Below are 23,593 nucleotides of genomic sequence, written 5' to 3' on the forward strand. Positions count from 1 at the left end.
GCCACCTTACTTTCTCAATAAGCCTTGTATGGGGTACCTTATCAAATGCCTTGCTGAAATCCATATACACTACATCTACTGCTCTTCCTTCATCAATGTGTTTAGTTACATCCTCAAAAAATTCAATCAGGCTCGTAAGGCATGACCTGCCCTTGACAAAGCCATGCTGACTACTCCTAATCATGTTATATTTCTCCAAATATACATAAATCTTGCCTCTCAGGATCTTCTCCATCAACTTACCAACCACTGAGGTAAGACTTACTGGTCTATAATTTTCTGGGCTATCTCTACTCCCTTTCTTGAATAAAAGAACAACATCTGCAACCCTCCAATCCTCTAGAACCTCTCCCGTCCCCATTGATGATGCAAAGATCATCGCCAGAGGCTCAGCAATCTCCTCCCTCGCCTCCCACAATGGCCTGGGGTATATTTCATCTGGTCCTGGTGACTTATCCAACTTGATGCTTTCCAAAAGCTCCAACACATCCTGTTTCTTAATATCTACATGCTCAAGCTTTTCAGTCTGCTGCAAGTCATCACTGCAATCACTAAGATTCTTTTCCATAGTGAATACTGAAGTAAAGTATTCATTAAGTACTCCGGTTCCGTACACACTTTCCCACTGTCACACTTGGTAGGTCCTATTCTTTCATGCCTTATACACTTGCTCTTCACATACTTATAGAATGCCTTGGGGGTTTTTCTTAATTCTCCCCGCCAAGGCCTTTCCATGGCCCCTTGTGGCTCTCCTAATGTCCTCCTTAAGCTCCTTCCAAGTAGCCTTATCATCTTCTAGATCTTTAACATTACCTAGCTCTCTGAACCTTTTGTAAGCTTTTCTTCTTGACTACATTTATTACAGCCTTGGTACACCATGTTTCTTGTACCCTACCATAACTTCCCTGTCTTATTGGAATGTACCTATACAGAACTCTACACAAATATCCCCTGAATATTTGCCACATTTCTTCTGTACCTTTCCCTGAGAACATCTGTTTCCAATTTAAGCCTCCAACTTCCTGTCTGATAACTCTCATAATTCTCCTTACTCCAATTAAATGCTTTTCTAACTTGTCTGTTCCTATCTCTCTCCAATGCTATTGTAAAGGAGATCGAATTATGATCACTTTCTCCAAAATGCTCTCTCACTGAGATCTGACACCTGACCAGGTTCATTTCCCAATACCAAATCAATACTGCCTCTCCTCTTGTAGGCTTATCTACATATTATGTCAAGAAACCTTCCTTAACACACCTAACTAACTCTACCCCATCTAAACCCTTTGCTCTAGGGAGATGCCAATCGATATTTGGGATATTAAAATCTCCCATAACGACAACTTTATTATTATTACACCTTTCTAGGATCTGTTTCCCTATCTGCTGCTCAATATCCCTGTTACTATTGGGCAGCCTATAAAAAACATCCAGTAAAGTTATTGACCCCTTCCTGCTCCTAATCTCCACCCACAGAGTCTCCATAGACAATCCCTCTATGATGTCCACCTCTTCTGCAGCCGTGGCACTATCTCTGATCAACAGTGCCACACCCCCACCTCTTTTGCCTCCCTCCCTGTACCTTCTGAAACATCTAAAACCCAGCACTTGAAGTAACCATTCCTGTCCCTGAGCCATCCAAGTCTCTATATTGGCCACCACATCATATCTCTAAGTACTGATCCACACTCTAAGCTCATCTGCTTTGTTCACAACACTCCTAGCGTTAAAATACACATCTCAAACCTTTGGTCTGAGCGCATCCCTTCTTGATCACCTGCCTATTCTCCCTCTCGTACTGTCTACAAGCTTTCTCTATTTGTGAGCCACCCTCCTCTTCCCCAGTCTCTTCAGTTCGGTTCTCACCACCCCCCCCCCCCCCCCCAGCAATTCTAGTTTAAACTCTCTCCAGTAGCCTTAGCAAACCTCCCTGCCAGGATGTTGGTCCCCCTGAGATTCAAGTGCAACCCATCCTTTTTTTCAGGTCACACCTGCCCCAAAAGAGGTCCCAATGATCCAGAAAGGAGAGGAGGTGGGCAGAAGGTGTAGTGAGGACAATGATCCATTAAGGGTGAAATGTTTAAGGGGAACCTGAGGGGGAACTTCTTCACATGAGATGGTGTATGGAACACATTGCCAGCAGAAGGTGTGAATGTAGATTCAGTTGCAATATTTAAGAGAAGTTTAGATGGATACATGGATGAGAGGGGTAAGGACACATACTGTCCAGGTGTGGGGAGGTGGCTCTAGGCATAAACACAGGTCAGCACAGATTCGATGGGCTGAAGTATGTGTTTCTGAGCTATAGTGCTCTATGACTGTCTGATTAGCAGTTGTTCTGTACATATGCTTCAATATATTTTAAACTTAGCAGAACACACTATAATGCATGGCACTATGCTAGATATCTTGCTCCCTGATTTTCAATGTACCGTAGCCATTGATATTGTGTGAATAATGTCTGATGATCTGCTAACAATGCATTTAGAATCTGTCTACAGTGTTCCTGTATCACACTGCGACACCATGACTTTTTGATCATTAACAGATTTCTGGGCTTTACTTCCCCAGTTTATTTCTTAAAGCAGTGAAAATACTACTTTTTATGAAAAAAATCACAAACTATTGTAATTCTGACTTTTGCTAGAGAAAGTGAGAGTTACCCTTTATGTACAATGAAATGTTAAGGTCAGTTCTTCATAACAAAGCAAAATAGATTTAATGTTTATTAAAGGGAAAAAGTGTTCTTTATTTAGAGTTACAGCATAGTAACAGACCCTTCCAGCCCAACGAGCACATGGTTCTCGATTACAACCATGTGACCAAGTATTTATTCATATATATTATAAGCTTTTACAGTATAAAAATAGATAATTCATCTCAACATTTTCATTACAATCTTCTCATTCTATTTACTTTATGCTAGCACAGCCAGTTACTTATTTACACCCTTGAGCAAATAGTTTAAAGATTCACTTAATTGATTGGAAGGTGAGTAATTCAGACCATGACAAAAATGTGCAAGATTCATTAAAAAATTTCATGTGGAATTTCTGCTCTGTATTTTGATCAAATGCTTAATTTTAATTGTAACATTCTCAGGTAATTGGCTTTTTGTGCTTTTGCATTGTTAGTATATCCAGAGCCTATTGAAATAGCTGTAGGTTTATAGAGGTTCAAAATAAAATTTGTATTGTTTCTGCAAAAGTCAACCAAGACTGTTCAGTGGCTTTGATGTAATCTACATTTAAAATTTTTTTTCACCATCATCCATCCACCCGACCTGACATGATCCCCCCTCCACCCTGCTGTCCATTATAATCAACTAAGGTCTGAAAATTTCTAGGTTTACCTGTTTAACCTAGTCTTTAATTCCCCTCACCAACCTTCTAGCTGCAAATGACTGCCATTCACCACCTTATGATACTAAACCAGAGAATGCTGGAGAATTCCTGGAAATTCTTCGTATCCAAGTATTTGGTTAAATTGCTAGAATTTAGGGAAGGCCTGAAAGGAGAGGAGATGGGTAGAAGATGTAGTGAGGACTTCACTGGCTGAGTGAATCCTGAAGCGATGTAGACATAGAAACCATGGGAAACAAGTGGATTGCTACAAGGCATCCACGGAGCAGAATGTGGTCTGCTTACTCCAGAGTAAGAACAGTGGAAAATCTAAATGGAGCAGTAGTTCATGACTTTGCTGGCTGTAAAATTGTGTCTGATCTTCTACCTCAAGCTTGCTTTCCTACATGATCACCTGTGAATTGATTCCTTAGGGAGGAGAACCTATAGCATCTGTGGTAGAGAGTTAAAAAGGTTTGCCTCCCTTAAAGGAGAGTCCCCCCCCCCCCCCCCCCCCCAGTCCATCATGCAGTTCTAAATGGTCAACCTTTTTGGATTCTATCATGGTGAAACAAGCTGCCAGCATCAACACTGACAAGGACTTGAAAAGTTGCCTGTGATTTAATAATTATTGTTAAAGTGGTTGCCTCTCCCTTTAAGTTCTAGGGAGAATATTGACGTAACCTGCCTCCATCAAGTCAGCTCAGTGAATCTTCTTTTGCAATTTCTGTAAGCAAATATTTATTTTATTAAATAAGGAGTACAAGTCTGTCCACACTATTTCACATGTAGCCTGACCAAATCTCTTCATTCACATAGTTTTATTTTCTAATTCTCATTCTCTGGCCAACGTGCAGTGAAGATCATGCATCCATTTGCTTTCCAAATCGGTGTACATCTGCATTAACCTACAGTGAATCTAGTGCTTGGACATGTCTTCAAAGCCAATAGTTCTTAGTCTGTCAGCTTTTCAGAAATACTTGTTTTATCTATACCAATATAGATAATGTATTTTAATTACATCCCATCTGTCATGTTGCTGCCTGAATTTAGGCTGTTTCTAACTCTTTGTAGTCTCTTCCTTTATCATTTTCACACTTGTATTTAAACTGTATTTCATTCTATTACACTTGAACTCCTTATCCATGGCATTGATATAAGTTATAAGCAGTTGAGCACATAGCACTAATCCAGGTATATCATAATATTTGGGACCTATTTTACCAGTCCTCACTCACACTCATATAGTTTTGCTACAATAAGTGTATGGGACATTGGAAAAATGTTGAATTTCCCCATGGGGATGAATAAAGTATCTATCTATCTATCTATCTATCTATCAATGCTAATATATTACTTCCAATCCTTTGAGTCCTAATTATGCATAATAATATCTTAAAGCATGTTATAGAACATATCATTTAGTTTTCCTGTGTTGTCTTCCTACTACAATTTCCTTACTATCCAAAAATCTTAAAATATATTTGAAGGCTGAGCATCCACAGCAGTCTTAGATAGAGAATTTCAAACGTTCGCAGGCAGTGATGAAGATGGAAATAAAGTTTACATTCCAGCTGAAGACTGGCCATCAGTCCAGGAGAAAATGATCTTTTACCAAATCCAGAGTGGCTGGTTAGTAAAACCAGTGCTGTAATAATGTGGCCCAGAGACACGTATGTAATAGCAGCAAATAGTGGAATTAACACTTAGACTATAAACCATTTGTCAGAAACCCCTTCTTAATTCATCTATTCTTCCCACAGATGCAGTCTGATCTGCAGAGTAATTACCAGCACTTTTAGTTTTCATTTAACTTCAACTGCTTGTTTGCTGCAGGTCGGAAGTGGAATGATACCTTTGACTTAAATGTCTCCAATCGTTAACTGAGTTCTCACCTCAAGGAAACCTAATTACAAACACTTAATGATTGCTTTCTTTATTTTGCCTCCAGAGATACTGATGCGCATCTTTCACTCTTGCATTAGCTTCGATATACTTCGTGGTTCACCTTTAGGTCTTATACATGATTAATTTTAAAACTTACAGCCATGAACATTAATGTGCGCGTTACCACGGCAGCAGCACTTCTGGAGCAGTTTTACGAGAAACGTCGATTGCTGATTATATCCACTCCTACTGCTGCTGATCACTACTATCGATTTCAGCTAGGAATAAATCAGGTAATGTTTTCTTCTGGAATTGGTCACCCTTTAACTACCACCAATGTATGGTAACAAGGACACCTAAAGTTTTGTTACTATTGACTTTTACTGTGAAGAATTCCAATAATATGTAGTTTTGCTAATGGATTCCTCTTTGTGTTTGCATATTACCTAGTGCTGTGTATTTTGTCTGTCTTTCTTTTCATGCTGTTCTGCGCGCTGGTATTGAGTGTTTGATCTCTCTGGCCCCATTGAATAGGCTGACAGCAAGAGCTCTTCGTCTTTAACTGCTGACCAAACCTTTTGTGAAATCATTTGGCAGCTCTGTGTCAATAAGATGAGTCATTGAGGTAGTTTTAAAAAGAATCATGTGCAGTCGCTTTACTTCATTAGCCAACACCTAGAAGGTAAGAACAAGGAGAATCTGTGGAATTCTCTGCCACAGGAAACAGTTGAGGGCGGTTCATTGGATATATTTAAGAGGAAGTTAGATATGGCCCTTGTGGCTAAAGGGATCAGGGGGTATGGAGAGAAAGCAGGTACAGGGATCTGAGTTGGATGATCAGCCATGATCATACTGAATGGCGGTGCAGGCTCGAAGGGCCGAATGGCCTACCCCTGCACCTATTTTCTATGTTTCTAATATGTAACACTCACTGACTGCAGCTTGAGTACTATCTACCACATCACATGAGAGATGTGATTGCATTGGAACTTTGCAAAAATGTTGCCAGAAATTAAAAATTGTAGCTCTGATGAAAAACTGGATTAAATTTAGGTTGATTTCTTTGGAAAGCTGAGGTTATTTGAAGGCTGATGCCATGAGGGGACAAGGGAACAGTCCTTTGTTTTAATATTTTCCTCAGCAGAGCAGTCACAAACCAAGTGTTGTAGGTTTAAAGTAACTGACCAAAGATTGGAGAGGAGATGAGGAATTACTTTTCATTTGTGTGGTGAACTACATATACCTGTCTGGACACGCCCCCTGCTGACTGCTCCTGTGGCTCCTCCCACAGACCCCTGTATAAAGGTGATGGAGGTCTGAGCCCGGCCTCTCTGTCTCCAGGATGTAATATGGTGGTCAATCACTGCTTGTTCCTTCTTCCAGTCAATAAAAGCCGATACCTCACCTTTACGTCTCAGAGTGAGTTATTGATGGTGCATCAATTTGAGAAATTGGTAGGAATCTGGAACCCACTGTCTGAAAGACGGGCAGAGACTTCCTGGATAAAGTCCTTTGATCCATAAATGAAGAGCATTTATCTGCAGGAGTTTCAGCTAGTGCTGGAAGAAAAGTTTGGGTTCTTTTTGCCTGGCAAAGACAGAATGGGATCAATGGCTTCTTTTGTCTCAAATTTTCTATGATTCTTTAAACAACTTCCTTGCTGCCTGGTATGTGGTCATTCCACTTTGATTTGTAGTGTGAATTGAGAAAGAAACTATATCAGAAAACTGGATATATATATATATATATAAAACAAATTTTTGGGGTGGCGGTCAGTAGATCAACATCTATTCAGTAAAATGCTGCCCCTGCAAGATGTGGGAAGTTAGGGAGAAGTCTTCCTGATGACTACATCTGTGGGAAGTGCGCCTAGCTGCTGCTGCTGACAAACCAGGTGCAAGACAGGAGCCTGGATTTGGGTGTACCCAGGGTCAACCAGGCTTCCTAGATGAGACTTTTACTGAGATGATCATGCCCAAGGCACACACTTCAGGTAGATGGGTGACCACCGGGAAAATTAAGGGCAGTATTCTTGGTGCCATGTGCTAGCGAGGTCAGAAATGGAAAGATAGACCAAGCGAATTTGTCGCTGAAGAGCTGGTGCAGGGGGCAGTGGTTCAGGTCTTGCACCACTTGGATCTCTTCTGCAGTAAAAGCGACTTAAAACAAGAGGGACGGGTTGCATTTGAACTGGAGTGGGACTTGCAGGGAAATTGTAAGTGTTAAACGTTAGAGTTTAAACTAGATTGGTGTGTGTGTGTGTGTCTGTCTGTCTGAGCCAGGGCCAAGTCATAGGATAAAGAACTAACAAGCAAGAGCAAGTTTAGTAATTAGAAAAGCCAGAGGCACCATCAAGAGTACTCAGTTAACCTGCATTTATTTCAGTGCACAAGGTTTAACAGGTAATGCAGATAATAACAGGTAATGCAAGTCACCTGCTGAAGTGGAGTAATCTGTATTATCTCCGGCTATTTCCCGGGCTTCTCTTTGGCTATGAAACTACATTCAAAGTCAGGGTTGGGCCTATTCAGAAAAGCCCTATCCTGCGCAGGTCTCACCAGTCTGTTTGGGTAGCTCGTTGGCTATTGTAAATATGGCCCATTACAAATGTTTCTGGCTCTGTTATGTCGGGAGGCACTTCCTGTTTTTATTTGTCTACAGACATGGGCAGTATTGTTTAAATTATCCGTAATTGGCCCTGAACTGAGTTTTAGGCTAGTCTATTTTGAAGGAAGTCAGTCACAGAGGAAGTGCATGCTAAATGAGGTTGGGACATATCCTCCTTCAAAAGATGTTAATGAAGCTAATGGGTTTTTAATTATAATGTAGTTTCCTGCTAACTGATATCAGTGATGTTGTCACGGCTCTATAGTTCTTGCAGACTTGCTTCTCATTTTTCTACCCACTAATGCTGGAGTTGGAAACTTTTGTTTAACACTTCCTGTGTTGACTTGGCTCGATACTGAGAGAGTTTTCTTTACCAAGACCACAGTAGTTTTGGTGACCAGTTTGCCTCTTGGCCCTCTTCCCTAATCATTCTTGGGCATCTTGTAATGAGGTTTGTTTAGTCCTCAATACAGGCCTTCATTCTCGCCACATCATATTCCCACATGACAATGAGCAGCTGTAGATCACTGATACCATTTGTTGTTTTTCGTGTGTTTACACAGATGCACAGTGTGAATAACATAGTTCGTATTCTGCATCCTCTTGCTCTGGTCTCATCAAATACTAGTGCCGATTCTTAGAGACTGCCTGCTTTTTAAACTCTACGTGTTCCCAATTTGTGTCTGCAAGCTCTTATTCCTCTTTTTACCTATGTTTTTGATACTGAGGTGGATCATAACCACAGACTGTTCACCCCTCACTCTCAGCAAGGGCCTGGACCTGCTGCAAATCACCTATTGCCACAATAGGTCTACAGCAGATGCAATCTCACTGGCTCTCCACTTAGCCTTGGATCTTCTGGACAATAGCAATACTTACTTCAGACTACTATTTATTGATTACAGCTCAGCATTTAACACAATTATACCCTCAGTTCTAATCAACAGGTTCCAGAATCTGGGCCTCTGTACCTCCCTCTGCAATTGGATCCTTGACTTCCTCACCAGGAGATCAGCCTGTGTAATTCGGAAATGACTTCTCCTCCTTGCTGACAGTTCACACTGGCGCACCTCACAGAGGCATGCTCTACTCTCTCGAAATGCATGATTGTGTGGATAGGCACAGCTCAAATGGCATTTATAAATTTGCTGATGTCACAACTACTGTTGGTGATGAGGAAGTGTACAGGAGCAAGATTGATCTGCTGGTTGAGTGATGTTGCACTAACAGTCTTGCACTCAAGGTCAGTAAAATAACGAAATTGATAGTGGACTTCCGGAAGTTGAGGGAACACACGCCAGTCCTCATTGAAGGACCAGCAGTGGGGAGGATGAGTAGTTTCAAGTTCCTGGGTGTCAACTTCTCTGAAGAGCTATCCTGGGCCCAACATTTTGATGCAGTTACAAAGAAGGCTTGACAGCAGCTATATTTCATTAGGAGTTGAGGAGACTTGGTATGTTGTTAAAAGCCCTTGCAAATTTCGACCGAAGTACCATAGAGAGCATTCTAACTAATTGCATCATCATCTGGTTTAGAGGGGCCTGCACGGGATCAGGAAAAGCTGCAGAAAGTTGTAAACTCTGCTAGCTCCATCGTGGACATCAGCCTCCCGAGCATCTAGGACACCTCAAAATGTGATGCCTCAAAAAGGCGGCATCCATCACTAAGGACCTCCATCACACATGACATGCCCTCTTCTCATTGCTACCATCAAGGAGGAAGTACAGGAGCCTGAAGACACACACTCTGTTTCAGGAACAGTTTCTTCCCCTCCGCCATCAGCTTTCAGAATGGACAATGAACCCATGTGCACTACCTCACTATTTTTCCTCTCTTTTTATACTATGTATTTAATTAAATATTCTTTTTCAATATATACCATCGTAATTTATAGATTTATGTATTTCAGTGTACTGCTGCCGCAAAACAACACACATGCAAGTGATATTAAACCTGATTCTGATACTTAGAAAAATGTATCAGAAGGGAACCAATGAACAATTTAATGCATTCAACAGAAAACAATAGGGACATATGGAGGATGTGCCCTCTTCTCATTGCTGTCGTCAAGGAGAGGTACAGGAGCCTGAAGACACACACTCAATGTTTCAGGAACAGCTTCTTCCCCTTTGCCATCAGATTTCTGAATGGACAATGAACCTATGAACTCTACCCCAGTGTTTGTCTTCTCTCTTTTTATACCTGTTATTTAATATTTTTTATAAATACTGATTGTAGTTTATAATTTTTATTAATACTTATTGCGATATACTGCTGCAGGAAAACAACAAATCTCACGACATATGCCAGTGACATCAAACCTGAATCGGATTTTGATTTAGAATGTTTAACGAATGTCTGGTTTGTATTTGCAATGCATTGGATGTTACAGATTTCATATTATTATTTCATAAAAATGGATATGGATTGTATCTTTAAGAAGGAAATTGACTAAATAAAGGAGAAAAAAACTGGTAGACGTGTGAAGAAATTGCCTTAAGATACACATTCTAAATTTGCAATCCGTAAAATTTTACATTAGAATTAATTTTTTGTTATGGGCAAAGCAGGCAAAGTCACATTTATTGTGCTTGCTCTGAGAAGCTGATTGAAGATTATTTTCTTGAGAGACTGAATTTTGTGAATATGCATTGTAGATATTGAAACATATTTTGTATGATTTCTTGCAGCAAGCTATATGTGGCTTTGACTTACGGCATGTGACAGTCATAGAACTAGTTGGTGTTTACCCCGTGCTAATAGGGAGGATAAGGGAACAGTTCCTGTCACCATTCCTAGTTTTACAACTGAGGTAAGACACTACAACTTCAAATTGTTTTCTGTAGTTTTAGAGCAGCCTTGCAGATTGATGATAGTTCTCCAAATCCAAAGAATGCTTGAAATACAAGATGCTTGTCTTAATTTTTTGAAAAATATTTGACTTCACATTCATGGAATTGACCACCGGTATAATGAAAAGATGCACTTCATATGGGCAGCCAGTGTGGAGTTCCCCTGTAGCAGTTCCCTCAATAATAAGTATACCGCTTTGAAAGGACAGGCAGGTAGGAAGAGGAGGTGGGGTAGCTCTGGTAACAAAAAATGAAATCAAATCCTTAGTAAGAAGTGTTACGGGATCAGAAGATGTAGTATTCTTGTGGGTAGAGTTAAGAAACTGCAAGGGTAAAAAGACCCTGATGGGACTTGCATACAGGCCTCCGAACAGTCACCAGGATCTGAGTACAAATTACAATGGGAGTTAGTAAAGGCATTTCAGAAGGACAATGTTAAGATAGTCAAGGGGGATTTCAATATGCAAGTTGATTGGGAAAATCAGTTTGTTGCTCGACCTCAAGAGAGGAAAGTTGCAGAGCAGGGATGACAGCAGAACAGCACTGGCTAGAGTTTCTGGGGGACAGTTCGGAAGGTGCAAGATAGATGTATCCCAAACTTAAGAAATAGGAGCAGGTGTAGGCCATCTGGCCTGTTGAGCCTGCTCCGCCATAATGCTAGAGAGGTAGAAATGGGGGAACAAAGGAATGGCGGATGAACTTAATAAATACTTCACATCAGTCTTAATTGTGTAAGACACCAGCAGTATGGAGAATGTGCTTGGGAAGCTGAAAGAGGTGAAGGTAGTTAAGTCACCTGGACCAGATGGACAACACCCCAGGGTTCTGAAAGAGGTGGCTGAAGAGATTGTAGGGGCACTAATAATGATCTTTCAAGAATCACTAGATTCTGGAATGGTTTAGAGGGCTGGAATATTGCAAATGTATCTCCACCCTTCAAGAAGGGAGGGAGGCAGTAGTAAGGATAAGTATAGGTCAGTTAGCCTGACTTCAGTTATTGGGAAGATGTTGGAGTTGATTATTAAGGACGAGGTCTCAGGGTACTTGGAAGCACATGATAAAATAGGCCAAATCAGCACAATTTCCTTAAGTTTGCAGACGATACAAAGATAGGTAACAGGGCAGGTAGTGTTGAGGAAGCAGGGAGTTCACAGAAGGAATTATACAGATTAGGAGAATGAGGGAAGAAGTGGCAGATGGAATACAGTGTTGGGAGTTGTATGGTCATGCACATCGATAGAAGAAATAAAGACATAGACTATTTTCTAAACTGGGGCAAATACCAAAACCAGAGGTACAAAGGGACTTTGGGAGTCCTTATGCAGGATTTCCCAAAGGCTAACTTGCAGGCTGAGTTGGTGGTAAGGAAAGCAAATGCAATGATGGCATTTGTTTTTAGAGGACTAGAATATAAGAGCAAGGATGTAGGCTAAGGCTTTATAAGCCATTGGCCAGATGGCACTCGGAGTATTGTGAGCAGTTTTGGAGTTCTTATAAGCCCGTAAGACATAGGAGCAGAAATAGGCCATTTGGCTCATCGAAGCTGTTCCAGCATTTCATCATGGCTGATGCACTTTTCCTCTCAGCCCCAGTTTTCTGCCTTCTCCCTGTATCCCTTCATGCCTTGACCAATCAAGAATCTATCAATCTCTGCCTTAAATCTACATTCCACAGCTTCACCATTCTTTAGCTAAAGAAATTCCTTCTAATTTCCGTTCTAAAAGGATACCCCTCTACTCTGAGGCTGTATCCTCTGCTCTTAGACTCTCCTGCCATAGGAAACATCCTCTCCATGTCCACTTTCTCAAAGCCTTTCACCATTTGATAGGTTTTGATGAGATCACCCCCGATTCTTCTGAATTCCAGTGAATACAGGTTCATTCTTTATATGACAAGCTGTTCAAACCTGGAATCATTTTTGTGAACCTCTTTTGAAGCCTCTCCAGTTCCAACACATCCTTTCTAAGATATGTGGCCCAGAACTGCTCACGATACTCCAAGTGAGCCCTCAGTGCTTATAAAGTCTCAACATTACATCCTTGCTTTTATATTCTAATCCTCTTGAAATGAATGCTAACATCACATTTGCCTTCCTCACCACCGACTCAACCCTTTAGAAAATAGTCTACCCTTTTATTTCTTCTATCATAGTGTATTACCATACACTCCCTGACACTGTATTCCATCTGCCACTTCTTTGCCCAATCTCCTAATATGTCTAGGTCCTTCTGTAGCCTCTCCACTTCCTCAAAACTACCTGTCCCTCCACCTATCTTCATATTGTTTGCAAACTTTGTAACAAACCCTTCATTTCCATCATCCAAATCATCAACATAAAATGCAAGAAGTATTGATCCCAACACAGACCCTGTGGAACACCACTGGTCACCAGCAGGCGCAACCAGAAGAGGCTCCCTTTATTCCAATTCTTTGCCTCCTGCCAGTCAGCCACTGCTTTATCCATGATAGAATCTTCCCTGTTGTACCATGGGCTCACAACTTGTTAAGCAGCCTTACGTATGTCACTTTGTCAAAGGTCTTCTGAAAACCCAAATATACAACATCAACCGATTCTCCTTTGTTTGTTCTGCTTGTCATCTCTTCAAAGAATTCCAGCAGATTTGTCAGGCAAGATCTTCCCTTGAGGAAACCATGCTGTTTCGGCTATGCCATCATCCCTGCCAGTGTTCTTGTCCAGTCAACTCTGGCCCACTCCTCTCTCATGCCTCTGTAATTCTCTTTACTCCACTGTAATACTGAGACATCTGATTTTAGCTTCTCCTTCTCAAAATTTAAGGTGAATTTTATCATACTACGATCACTTGCCCCTAAGAAAAGATGTGCTGGCTTTGGAGAAGTTCCAGAAGAGGTTCACGAGAATGAAAAGGTTAATGTATGAGGAATGTTTGATGGCTCTGGGCCTGTACTTGCTGGAGTTTAGAAGAAGGATGGGGGATCTTACTGAAATCTATCAAACATTGAAAGGCCTAGATAGAGTGGATGTGGAGAAGATGTTTCTTATAGTGGGTGAGTCTAGGATCAGAGGGCACAGCCTCAGAATAGAGGAGCATCCATTTAGAACAGAGATGTGGAGGAATTTCTTCAGCCAGAGTATAATGAATCTGTAGAATTCATTGCCACAGATGGCTGTGGAGGCCAAGTCATTGAATATACAGTATTTAAATCTGAATTTGATAAATTCTTTATTACTCATGGCATCAAAGTTTATGGGGAGAAGGCAGGAGCATGGGGATTGCTGAAACTTTTCAGGTGAGAAGAAGCATTGCAATAACACACATAAAACTTTGAGCCTGGAACATCGAGTCTGTGGCAGTGTTAATGCTCTACCTTAAAATAATGAATTATAAAATGATTTTTGCGTTATTATTTTGAAGATTAAGTAGCTGAGTAAACCTGACTATTGAACTACATCAATTAATCTTGGTTGGAAGAAGACAACTTGGCTCATCTTGGTTAGTTTGAATCTTTTGCTTCGTGGTCAGAATATTTAGCAAAATGGCAATTAGAAACGTTACTTGATACTAATTTGATAGCTGACAGAGGTTTTAAAAGCTGTTAAGAAGGGAAGAGAGTCAATTTGTCTGTGGGTCTGTTTATGTGCTCTTCAAGCTGTCCTGTGAGCTATTTTGCTGTTAATTTACAGGTTGCTGCTCCGGATTTCCCAGTCAAGCTTCAACATGGTCCTTGTCGATAAACGTGGCAGGGATAAGGAACGCTATCCTTTCCCGGTTACCGCTGCTGAACTCTTCACATTGATTGACACATTTCCTCTGCGAAAGGAAGAAATCAAATTGCAAGCAGAAAGTGGTCAGACGTGCTAATTCCAAAAGCTGATTTTACCCTTCACTGGAGCAACTGCAGTTTGCTACATGAATTTTCAAGTTACATACTTATACCTTGAAAGTGCCATTAATATATGAAAGTATGCTGTAAAACATTCCTTTTGATTGCTGGAAAATTTTGCTTAGGTGCAGCATATCAGTTTATTATCATGAATATGTAAAGTATTGTGCTTGGTGTAATTTATGCATTTTCCTTATAAAACTGCAGCACAGAAGATAAGTTTGAACACAATGCGCATGGAATGATTTAACTAGTTTTGGAAAACGTGCCACAATTATTAGTTTATGGTTTTCACTTTGTTCTGAAAGAGTAGATTATGTGTTGCCACTATGATCCATATGGTGAGATGACTGTTGATTCTCATTACCAGCTAATCCAACTTTTTTTGCCACGCTTAATCCTTTTTACATTGACCTGCTCAATCCCAGGCATTTAATTAAAGTGTTCTGAATGTGAGGATTTAGTTTAAGTGTTCTTTATACTGAAATACAGCCTTAGAGAAAATAGCTGCTCTGTGTATAGAGGGTTGCTCAGGTTTAAAATTAAAACTCTCAATACCCGCAGCAAATTCACACTTACACTGGGGTGTGCGAATGTGTCTGGACAGATTGGAGCTGGCAGAAGTATATTTTTGCTGACGAGGTTGTTTAAACAGTGAGAATAGATCTATGGGCTTGTCCTTGCAGTGTAGCAAAAGTGAGGTTTAAGAGTGAATGGTGTGTGTGTACAACTAAGTGGCATCTGATGTTGAAAGAATTTAAAGGTGACATGACTGTGGTCACCATTATGAGCCAGCTTTCAAGCACCAAAAGTCATTCTTCTCTTAGTACTGGGAGCAGTGTGGTATCTACCTGCAGATTTCAGATGTTTATTATCAGGCAACACTCCTTTCCATTCCACAAGGTGAGCTTGAGACAGACACCAGACCGTGTTTAAGACAGGTAGCTTGATGTAGATTTAAGGTCAGAATAATTTATTTAATGTTGGATATTCGACAGAGGGAGTAAATATAATGAACAGGCCCCCTGCCGGTCTGAATCTTAAATATATAGGTGCTTTAGTCACATAATGACACTTGATTGCCAAATAATAAGACACTGTAGTGCTTCTAAGTTTTGCAATGGTCTGTTTTGCATCAGTTTATTCATCCAGTTGAACTAGAAACAGATGCAAAACAATATTTGCATGGGAGAAATGCTGAATCTGCCTTAATTGACAGAAGTATGGTAAGTTTTAGCTTGTATCTGTTTGAATCAACTTGTCACTTGATTAAGTAATTCCAGTTTGGATTCAGTCCAGAAATTGTAGCAGTTATACTTGGGAGGATATGTTAGGGTTAAAATCTGTAGAAGAAATTGAATTGAACATCATACATGGAGAGGGAATAGTGATCCATTTACATTTTTATACTAAACAATAAAATTAATTTTAAAACCATTGTTAATTTCACAGTATTGTCAATGCATTATTATAGCATTTATAATACTAAAATGCTGAAAATTTGTTGTACTACAGTATTAATTTGAAAAATGCAATTACATTCATACAAACATGATTGGATGGATTATCCTTGTCCATGCCTGTGTATAGGTGATGGGGTGGTGGTACAGTGAACACAACTTCTGAAATTGGGCTGTACTGACACCAATGAGGGAATGTATGTGGCAGAGGAAAATTAGAATCAGGAGTCTGAGGATGGGAGAACTCTGGTTGGAACCATAGAACACTACAGCACAGAAAACAGGCCATTCCTCTGTGCTGAAACTTTATTCCGCTAGTCCCATTGACCTTCACCCAGTCCGTAACCCTCCAGACCTCTCCCATCCATGTATCTATCCAATTTATTCTTAAAACTTGAGTGAGCCAGCATTTACTACGTCAGATGGCAGCTCGTTCCACACTCCCACCACTCTCTGAGTGAAGTTCCCCCTAATGTTCCCCCTTTCACCCTAAAGCCATGTCCTCTCGTATTTATCCCTCCTAATCTAAGTGGAAGAGCCTACTTGCATTTACTCTGTCTATACCCCTCATAATTTTGTAAACCTTTATCAAATCCCCCCTCATTTTCCTATGCTCCAAGGAATAAAGTCCTAACCTGTTCAATCTTTCCCTGTAACTCAGCTCCTGAAGACCTGGCAACATCCTAGTAAATCTTCTCTGCACCCTTTCAATCTTACTGATATCCTTCCTTGGTTGGAATTGCAATCAAGAAGATGATCATAATATACACTTCACTTTTAGTTGATACATATTTAAAACTGGTTTTGCCTGAGGTAAAGATGAAGCCTGGAACAAGTGTTAGATCCTTTATTTACATTGGCTAACCACATTTGTATGGGTGAAGGGAATTTTTGTATGTGTTTTTTATAATGCTTGTTTCCTGCCAGAGGCTCTGGATTTAAGAGTGCAGTGTAACCCTTTCATTTCTGGATGTACATTAGAATGTTTCTGAGTAATGTAATGTTAGATGTGTTGAGCTCGAATGTGTTTGATGGAGCTGGCCTGTGCCCTGTGATCAACCTATGGCTCCCAAAGGTTTGCCTTCACCCAATTTATCTCACAGAATGACTGGTCTGTGAGGAGCAACCAGAGTGCATCCACACTGTCAGAATTGTGATAATCAGTAACATACACAACAATTTGACAAATAGTTACAGAAATTTTAAAAGTCAGCCTCAGAATAAAGGGATTTTCATTTAGAACAGAGATGAGAAGGAATCTCTTTAACCAGAGTGTGGTGAATCTGTGGAACTCATTACCACAAATGGCTATGGAGGCGAAGTCATTGGGTATATTTAAAGCAGAGATTGATAGGTTCATGTTTAGTCAGGGCATCAAAGGTTATGGGGAGAAGGCAGGAGAATGAGGTTGAGAGAGATAATAAATCAGCCAAGGATAGATTGCAGCGCAGATTTGATGTACTGAGTGGCTTAATTCTGCTCCTTTGACTTATGGTCATGTATTTTTAAACTGAAGTCAATCACATACATACAAACTGAAAAAAACGTTTTCACTTTGCTTAATGAAGTGAAGGAAATGGGGATGTAATAGACGTGTCAGCCATGGCTGGCCATGAGGCTGAGTGGCCATGACAAAGGGGGTCTTGCTTCTCAGCTTCTGCAGTTGCAAACCCATTTCTGGACATGGTAGTACGTTCAGGCACAGAGTGAGAAGTCAGATGTGTGCACACAACTGCTAGTTAGTTTTGTAGTCATACCCTGTGAAGTTGTTGTCTGGCCCATTCTAGACAAAATAGAAAATGCTGAAAATGGGCAGCATCTGTGAAAAGAACGATAGTTCGTATTTCAGGTTGAAGACTGTTCATTAGCTTTTTTTGGTTCTTATATCAGCATCTGCAGCTTTTTGATTTTCATTTAGTGTTATGTGCTTAAAGTGACTCAATTAGGAAAATATTTTTCAACTTTATCTGGTAATAAATGTTTATTTGGCAAATGTCTATCATTTCAGACTGGCACTGAGTTATGAGCAATTTTAGAAAGGGTATGAAAACAAATTTTAAAATGAATGACACAAATCCCCTCAGCCAAATCCCCCAGGTAAGAGCTGTAAATCAATTTGATCAGAAGTGAAAATTCACTATTATGAAGTTAATATCAACTTGGCTTCTTTAGTCTCATCATGTCAAGTCAAGATCATCGTTATTTAACTATATACATTTATACTGTCAAATGAGACAATGTTTCTCGGACCAGGGTGTAAAGCATAGTAGTGCACTTAACACATCTATAACACACAATAACTTAGGAAAGTAAGAATGACAAAAGGCAAATGTGCAGCTTGGGCATTTTATGATTTTAAAATTCATTTTTATGTTGTTAGGGAGAGCCTCTGACAAGCTTTAAGGTCTCCGGAGCACAATTTAAATTCTTTATGAACTTATGGATCAATTGAGTACTGAGCTGGTTGTGGAATGCTATGTATTAAGGGCAATAGTATTAGTATTGAAAACTCTGCTTGCTCTTTTTACTCCCATTCAGCTGATAGATTTATTTCTTTAATGAAAATGAATAATTTGTGCAGAGTGAAATTGCATTATTTAATAAGAATAAAATATATCAATATATTTATAATTTTACTAGAAAAATACAGATCCATGATTACTATTGGTTAGACAGATGTTTGCTACATGCTTTTCTACTTTTGAATTATATTTTCCTCCTTTCGTAATATTATTCCTAATTATGTATTCAAATCAGACTCATGGTCACTCAGGAAGCCCTGAATCCGGATTCTGGACCAGAATTACATTATTTAGAGGACTAAGCTGTAAGTGGAGTAATTGGCATGATGCATTGCTTGGATTAGAATGAAGATGCCAGTGTGCAGAGTGCAGAGATTTTAACTTGGAAGCCAGGCTGTTTGTGTACACTGAGGCTGATATTACAAGGAAATGTTGCAAATTCAGGTATAATTGCTGTCTAGCACTTCTAAATTTACTGTCTGTATGTTCTTTTTCACTTCATTATTGGAAGTTAATTATTTATATCTTTAACCCACAGCTTGTATTAGAACTGCTCAATATATTGGCATGTATTCGTTTCAGAAATTACATTTAAAAAGTACTCGTGTGGTAACCTAATAGTTCTTCAATGGAGCTAAAATAGTGAAATAGTTAACAAAATGCTCTTTAATCAGAACTCATGAAAGGGTGCTGGTAAAGGTCAGTATTCTCTGCTTCTCAGAGATGCTGCCTCGCCCACTATTATTGCTCTTCATGTTCAGTTTCTGTTTCTACCTTGTTCAACTTTGTTCAGTGACGTAGGTTATGTGGAGTTCTTTGCAGATATGGATAGTGAATTAGAATGCAGGTGCCTCATATTATACAGAATACAACAGAGTTAATAATAGAAGCTACACATTATTCTATTTCACATAGATCCTCTTATGAAGTACTTCCTTACTTTAGAATGGAAGGCAAATGTTTATGGCTGTAGAACATAGAATTGGACAGTTCAGGAACAAGCCCTTTGGCTAATCATGTCTGTGCTGACCATGATACCAATTTAAATTAATCCCTCCTGTCTGGATGTAGCCCACATCCTCTCTACTTCCTGCCTGTTCATGTGTCCATCGAAAAATTCTTAAATATTGTCATTGTATTTGCTTCTGCCATTTCCCATGGCAGTGTGTTTCAGGCAGTTACCATCCAGCATTAAGACTACTTTCTTCTCTCATTTCCTTTGAACTTTCCCCCCTCTCACTCTAAACCTATCTCCTCTAGTATTTGACATTTCCACTCTGGGGGGAGAAAAGAGTCCAAGCCTATGCCTTTTCCATGCCTCTCATAATGTTCTATACTTCCATCAGGTCTCTCTTTGGCCTGCAGAGGGAGTAATGTTAGTTTACCAAACCTCCCCTTATAGCTAATATTCTTCAATCCAGGCAACACCATGGTTGCTATGGTTTCTAACTCCAGAAACTAATTGAAAGAAAAGCATAGAAGCTGAGGACCCGGGTCTACCCAAGGATACTTTCCTTGTCTTTAGTGAGGTGCTCACATGTGACATGATGACATAACGATGTATGCTATTCATATAACTTACACAATTATATAAACAAACTAGAATGCTTGATCAAACATTACATTTACAATATCATTCAAACATTACTGAAATATTAAATACACTACACAGCTCTCTGCTTAGCTACACCTACACCTACACAGACACCCCACCCCCAATACTATAGACATCCACATCAGAGATAACTTTAAATTGTCCCATGCAGGGCTAAAGATTTATTCGTTATGGAGGACGACGTACTCTTGTGGGATAACACCTTTCCTGACAGGGGGAATTGCTCTGCTTGGCAGGTAAGACTTGTGGCTATGTAACTGCCTCAGGTTCTGGAGCCTCCTCTGTGGTTGTAGGCGTTGACTCTGGGACCGCAGTAAGTTGTTCTGACAGCTCTGGACTCTTTTCTAACAATTGGCTCTTCTCTGCTGAACAATGTGCTGTTTCCAGATGACATCGGTCACATTCTCCACTGTGTAGGAGAGTGGTCCAGTTCTGTCTTTAATCTCTCCAAGTACTCACTTTTGATCATCTTTATAGTCCCTCACATGGACTGCTTGTCCAGAAGTGAAACATTGGACCTCCTTGTTTGAAGGGCCCTCAATTTGTCTCAGTCGTTTGCTCCTTCTGAGATTGCTTTGAGGAGATCCAAGCGTGTGTGCGAGGGACAACCCAGGAACAGTGTAGCTGGTGAGTTGTTGGTTGTGCAGTATTCTGCATTGAGGAAATTGACAAGCTTCTGATTCAGTGTAAGTGTAGTGTGCTGTGCAGACATTGCTCACAGTGACAAACTCTTTCACTAAGCCATTTATAGCTGAGTAGTATGGTGCAGATGTATTGTGTCTTATTCTATTTACTTTCAGGAATAACTGAAATTCTTCTTTTTAACACTGTTTTGAGAGTTTAGAGATAACTGATAACAATGATGTCATCTAGATAACTCTGAGTGCCTTGCAGTACCTGGTCCATAGTTTCGGCCAGGGTGCAGGTGCAGATGCTGCTTCAAAAATAACCCTATGCCTCTTATAGTGACAGAGCCCTTTGTATTTATGGTAAGAAACACCCCTTACTCTTTTTCCATCTCTGTCTGTCGGAAGGCCTCAACTAAGTCCACTTTGCTGAATTGTCTCTCTTCAGAAAGGTTTGCAAAGATATCGTCTATCCTGGGCAGAGGGCATCAATCTACTTTCTGTACTGTTCGATGGTGACCTTAAAATCACCACAGATCTTGACATAATCATTCTTCTTTGCTACTAGGACCACTGGCATTGCCCACTGGCTCAACGGTGGAAAGAATTCCTTCAGCCATCATTCAATCCAGCTCACTGGCTACTTTATCACCGGCTACTGGATATTTTATAAGAAATCAGATGGACTTTGCAAAACTTGGGTGTGGCACTTTCATGTAGCACTATTTTACCCTTGATATGTTTGAGTTTTCCAGTGCTATCCTTGAACACTGCTGTGGCAGATCCAGTACCTTTCTTAATTCGCTTTCAGTTGACTAATGCAGGGAATGTGGCATGCAAATTATGGATGGATCTCCAATCAAGTTGCAGTTGTCTCAGCTAATCGTAGCCCCATAATGCTAGCCAAAATGAGCTTTGCTGATATTGAGAAAGTAATGCAGGAAAATTTAGAACTAAAACCATTGTTGATTGCAGAATGCTTCAGGTTTTGTAAGTGGAATCAAAATGAAGGGGAATCCATTTCAGCTTGTATAGCTGAATTGAAGAAATTGTTTGAGCATTGCCAGTTCAGTTGATGGGCTTAATGACATACTGAGAGATCATTTAGTTTATGGAATCTTTCAAGAAAGCATTCAAGGACTGCTCCGTTTTAAAGCTTTATTTTAAATGTGGGTTGTGCTTCAGTTAGGAGCTGTTTTTGAATGCTTGGCCTTCAGAGCTAATGGACCACATGCTGTCTCTCTTGTGAAGTTTACAGTATAATACCATTATTGTAGTTGTTCCTCTGTGCCTTGTGGCGCATCAGGCAGCAACCTTGCCATTTCTTTAGCATTTGTCTGTTGCTTACGAGGCTGAGTTGCTAGCTTGATGCTCAACCCAGCGCGAATGGAAAGCGTGTAAGGAGCCGGCTGGATCAGTCGCCTCGGTTTGGCGCAGATGCCACACCACCGGCAGCTGGCGCTAATCCCATTATAGGTGAGTTCTAATCATATGGCCTCACTTGATGAGTTCTCCAAAACGTTCTCTCAGTGCAGCCATGACATTCACCTTAATGAGTAATGTCACTCCCGCACCACTTTTATATCCCACTCAGTCAACATCTGAAACAGCTATAGTCTGGATGTTGAGCTCTCCCAACTAAGATTTTGTATTGGCTACAATATTGTAGCTCAATGTATTAATCCAGACTTTAAGCTCATTTGCCTTACCTTGCACTAAAATAAATAGACTACAGGCCATCATTCTTCTTGTGCTCATTATCCTGGCTCTGCTTGATTTTCCAATTATGTCACTTAACCCTTACCATCTCCAAAATCACTCCTCCAGCTTCTTACTGTTCTGGTTGATGCTTCCTCCCCGCTTATTAGTTTAAACTTTCCTTAGGAACATGAGAAAACCTCTCTGCAAGGGTATTAGAGCCCCTGCTGTTTAGGTGCAACCTGCTCCCCTTGTACAGGTCTGATCTGCCCTAGAAGAGTTCAATGATCCAGATATCTGAAGCCTTCCTTTTTTGCACTAGCTGTTCAGCCACACATTTAACTGTACGATCTTCCTATTTTTGGCGTCAAGCATGTGGCAATTCTAGAGTTTCGATCTTAACTTTTTAAAAAAAAACTTCTTACCCAACTCAAAATTTCCTTCTGCAGGACTTCATTGACTCTTCCTGTATATTCTGGCCTTTTAGGTATTGAAGCTGGAATGCATCATCATGGCACTGGTTTGAATTGTGCGCTGACATGCCATGAAATTCCCTTGTATCAGCATGCAGTGTGCTGCATATACAGTGTAAAAATCATTTGCAATCTTCTAAAGGCAACGTTGTTAATGGTGGAATGATCTGGGGGAAAAAAATAACCTTCGGTTTTAAAGACCAAAAATGATAGATTATTGTAATGTTCAAGTCTGTGCCTCTTTACTTCCTGGTCAATGTTTGCAATTACCCTTTGACCATGAGCCTTTGGCAACATCACAAAAATAGCCCTGATTAATGTTCTTTCTTATAATTAATTCAGGACACTTTACAGAATACTGATTATTTTAAAGGTATAGTCATCAGGTGAAGCAGACTGAGACACTGAATTAATCAGACCACAGGGTGCAGATATAATGTAGTTCTCATTTTAAAACCATATGCCAGTTTGGGAGGTATTGTCTAAGTAGCCTTGGCAGGTGGCGTTTGTCGAAGATGCATTCTGTAGTTGCAGTGTGGTGGTGCTGGAGAGAGTGGATGTTTAGGCTAGTGAATGGGTGACCACAAGACCACTTGCTACAGCGCAGTATTGACTTTTCCTAGTATCGTTGGAGCAGCGCTTGTCCAA

At 40.2% G+C, this 23,593-nt stretch overlaps 1 protein-coding gene across 2 annotated transcripts in view; it reads left to right on the plus strand.

The window, feature by feature from the left end:
* Nucleotides 1-15,007, plus strand: part of srpx (sushi-repeat containing protein X-linked) — a 77,744-nt gene extending 62,737 nt beyond the window's left edge. For both annotated transcript variants that reach the window (XM_073045567.1, XM_073045568.1), the window contains 3 exons: nucleotides 5,388-5,521; nucleotides 10,526-10,647; nucleotides 14,352-15,007. In XM_073045567.1, the coding sequence (XP_072901668.1) occupies nucleotides 5,388-5,521; nucleotides 10,526-10,647; nucleotides 14,352-14,529 (434 nt within the window). In that variant the 3' untranslated portion in view covers nucleotides 14,530-15,007. The remainder of the gene's footprint in view (nucleotides 1-5,387; nucleotides 5,522-10,525; nucleotides 10,648-14,351) is intronic.
* Nucleotides 15,008-23,593: the final 8,586 nt, after the last annotated feature.

Source organism: Hemitrygon akajei, chromosome 5 (genome assembly GCF_048418815.1).
Source record: "Hemitrygon akajei chromosome 5, sHemAka1.3, whole genome shotgun sequence".
NCBI lineage: Eukaryota > Metazoa > Chordata > Chondrichthyes > Myliobatiformes > Dasyatidae > Hemitrygon > Hemitrygon akajei.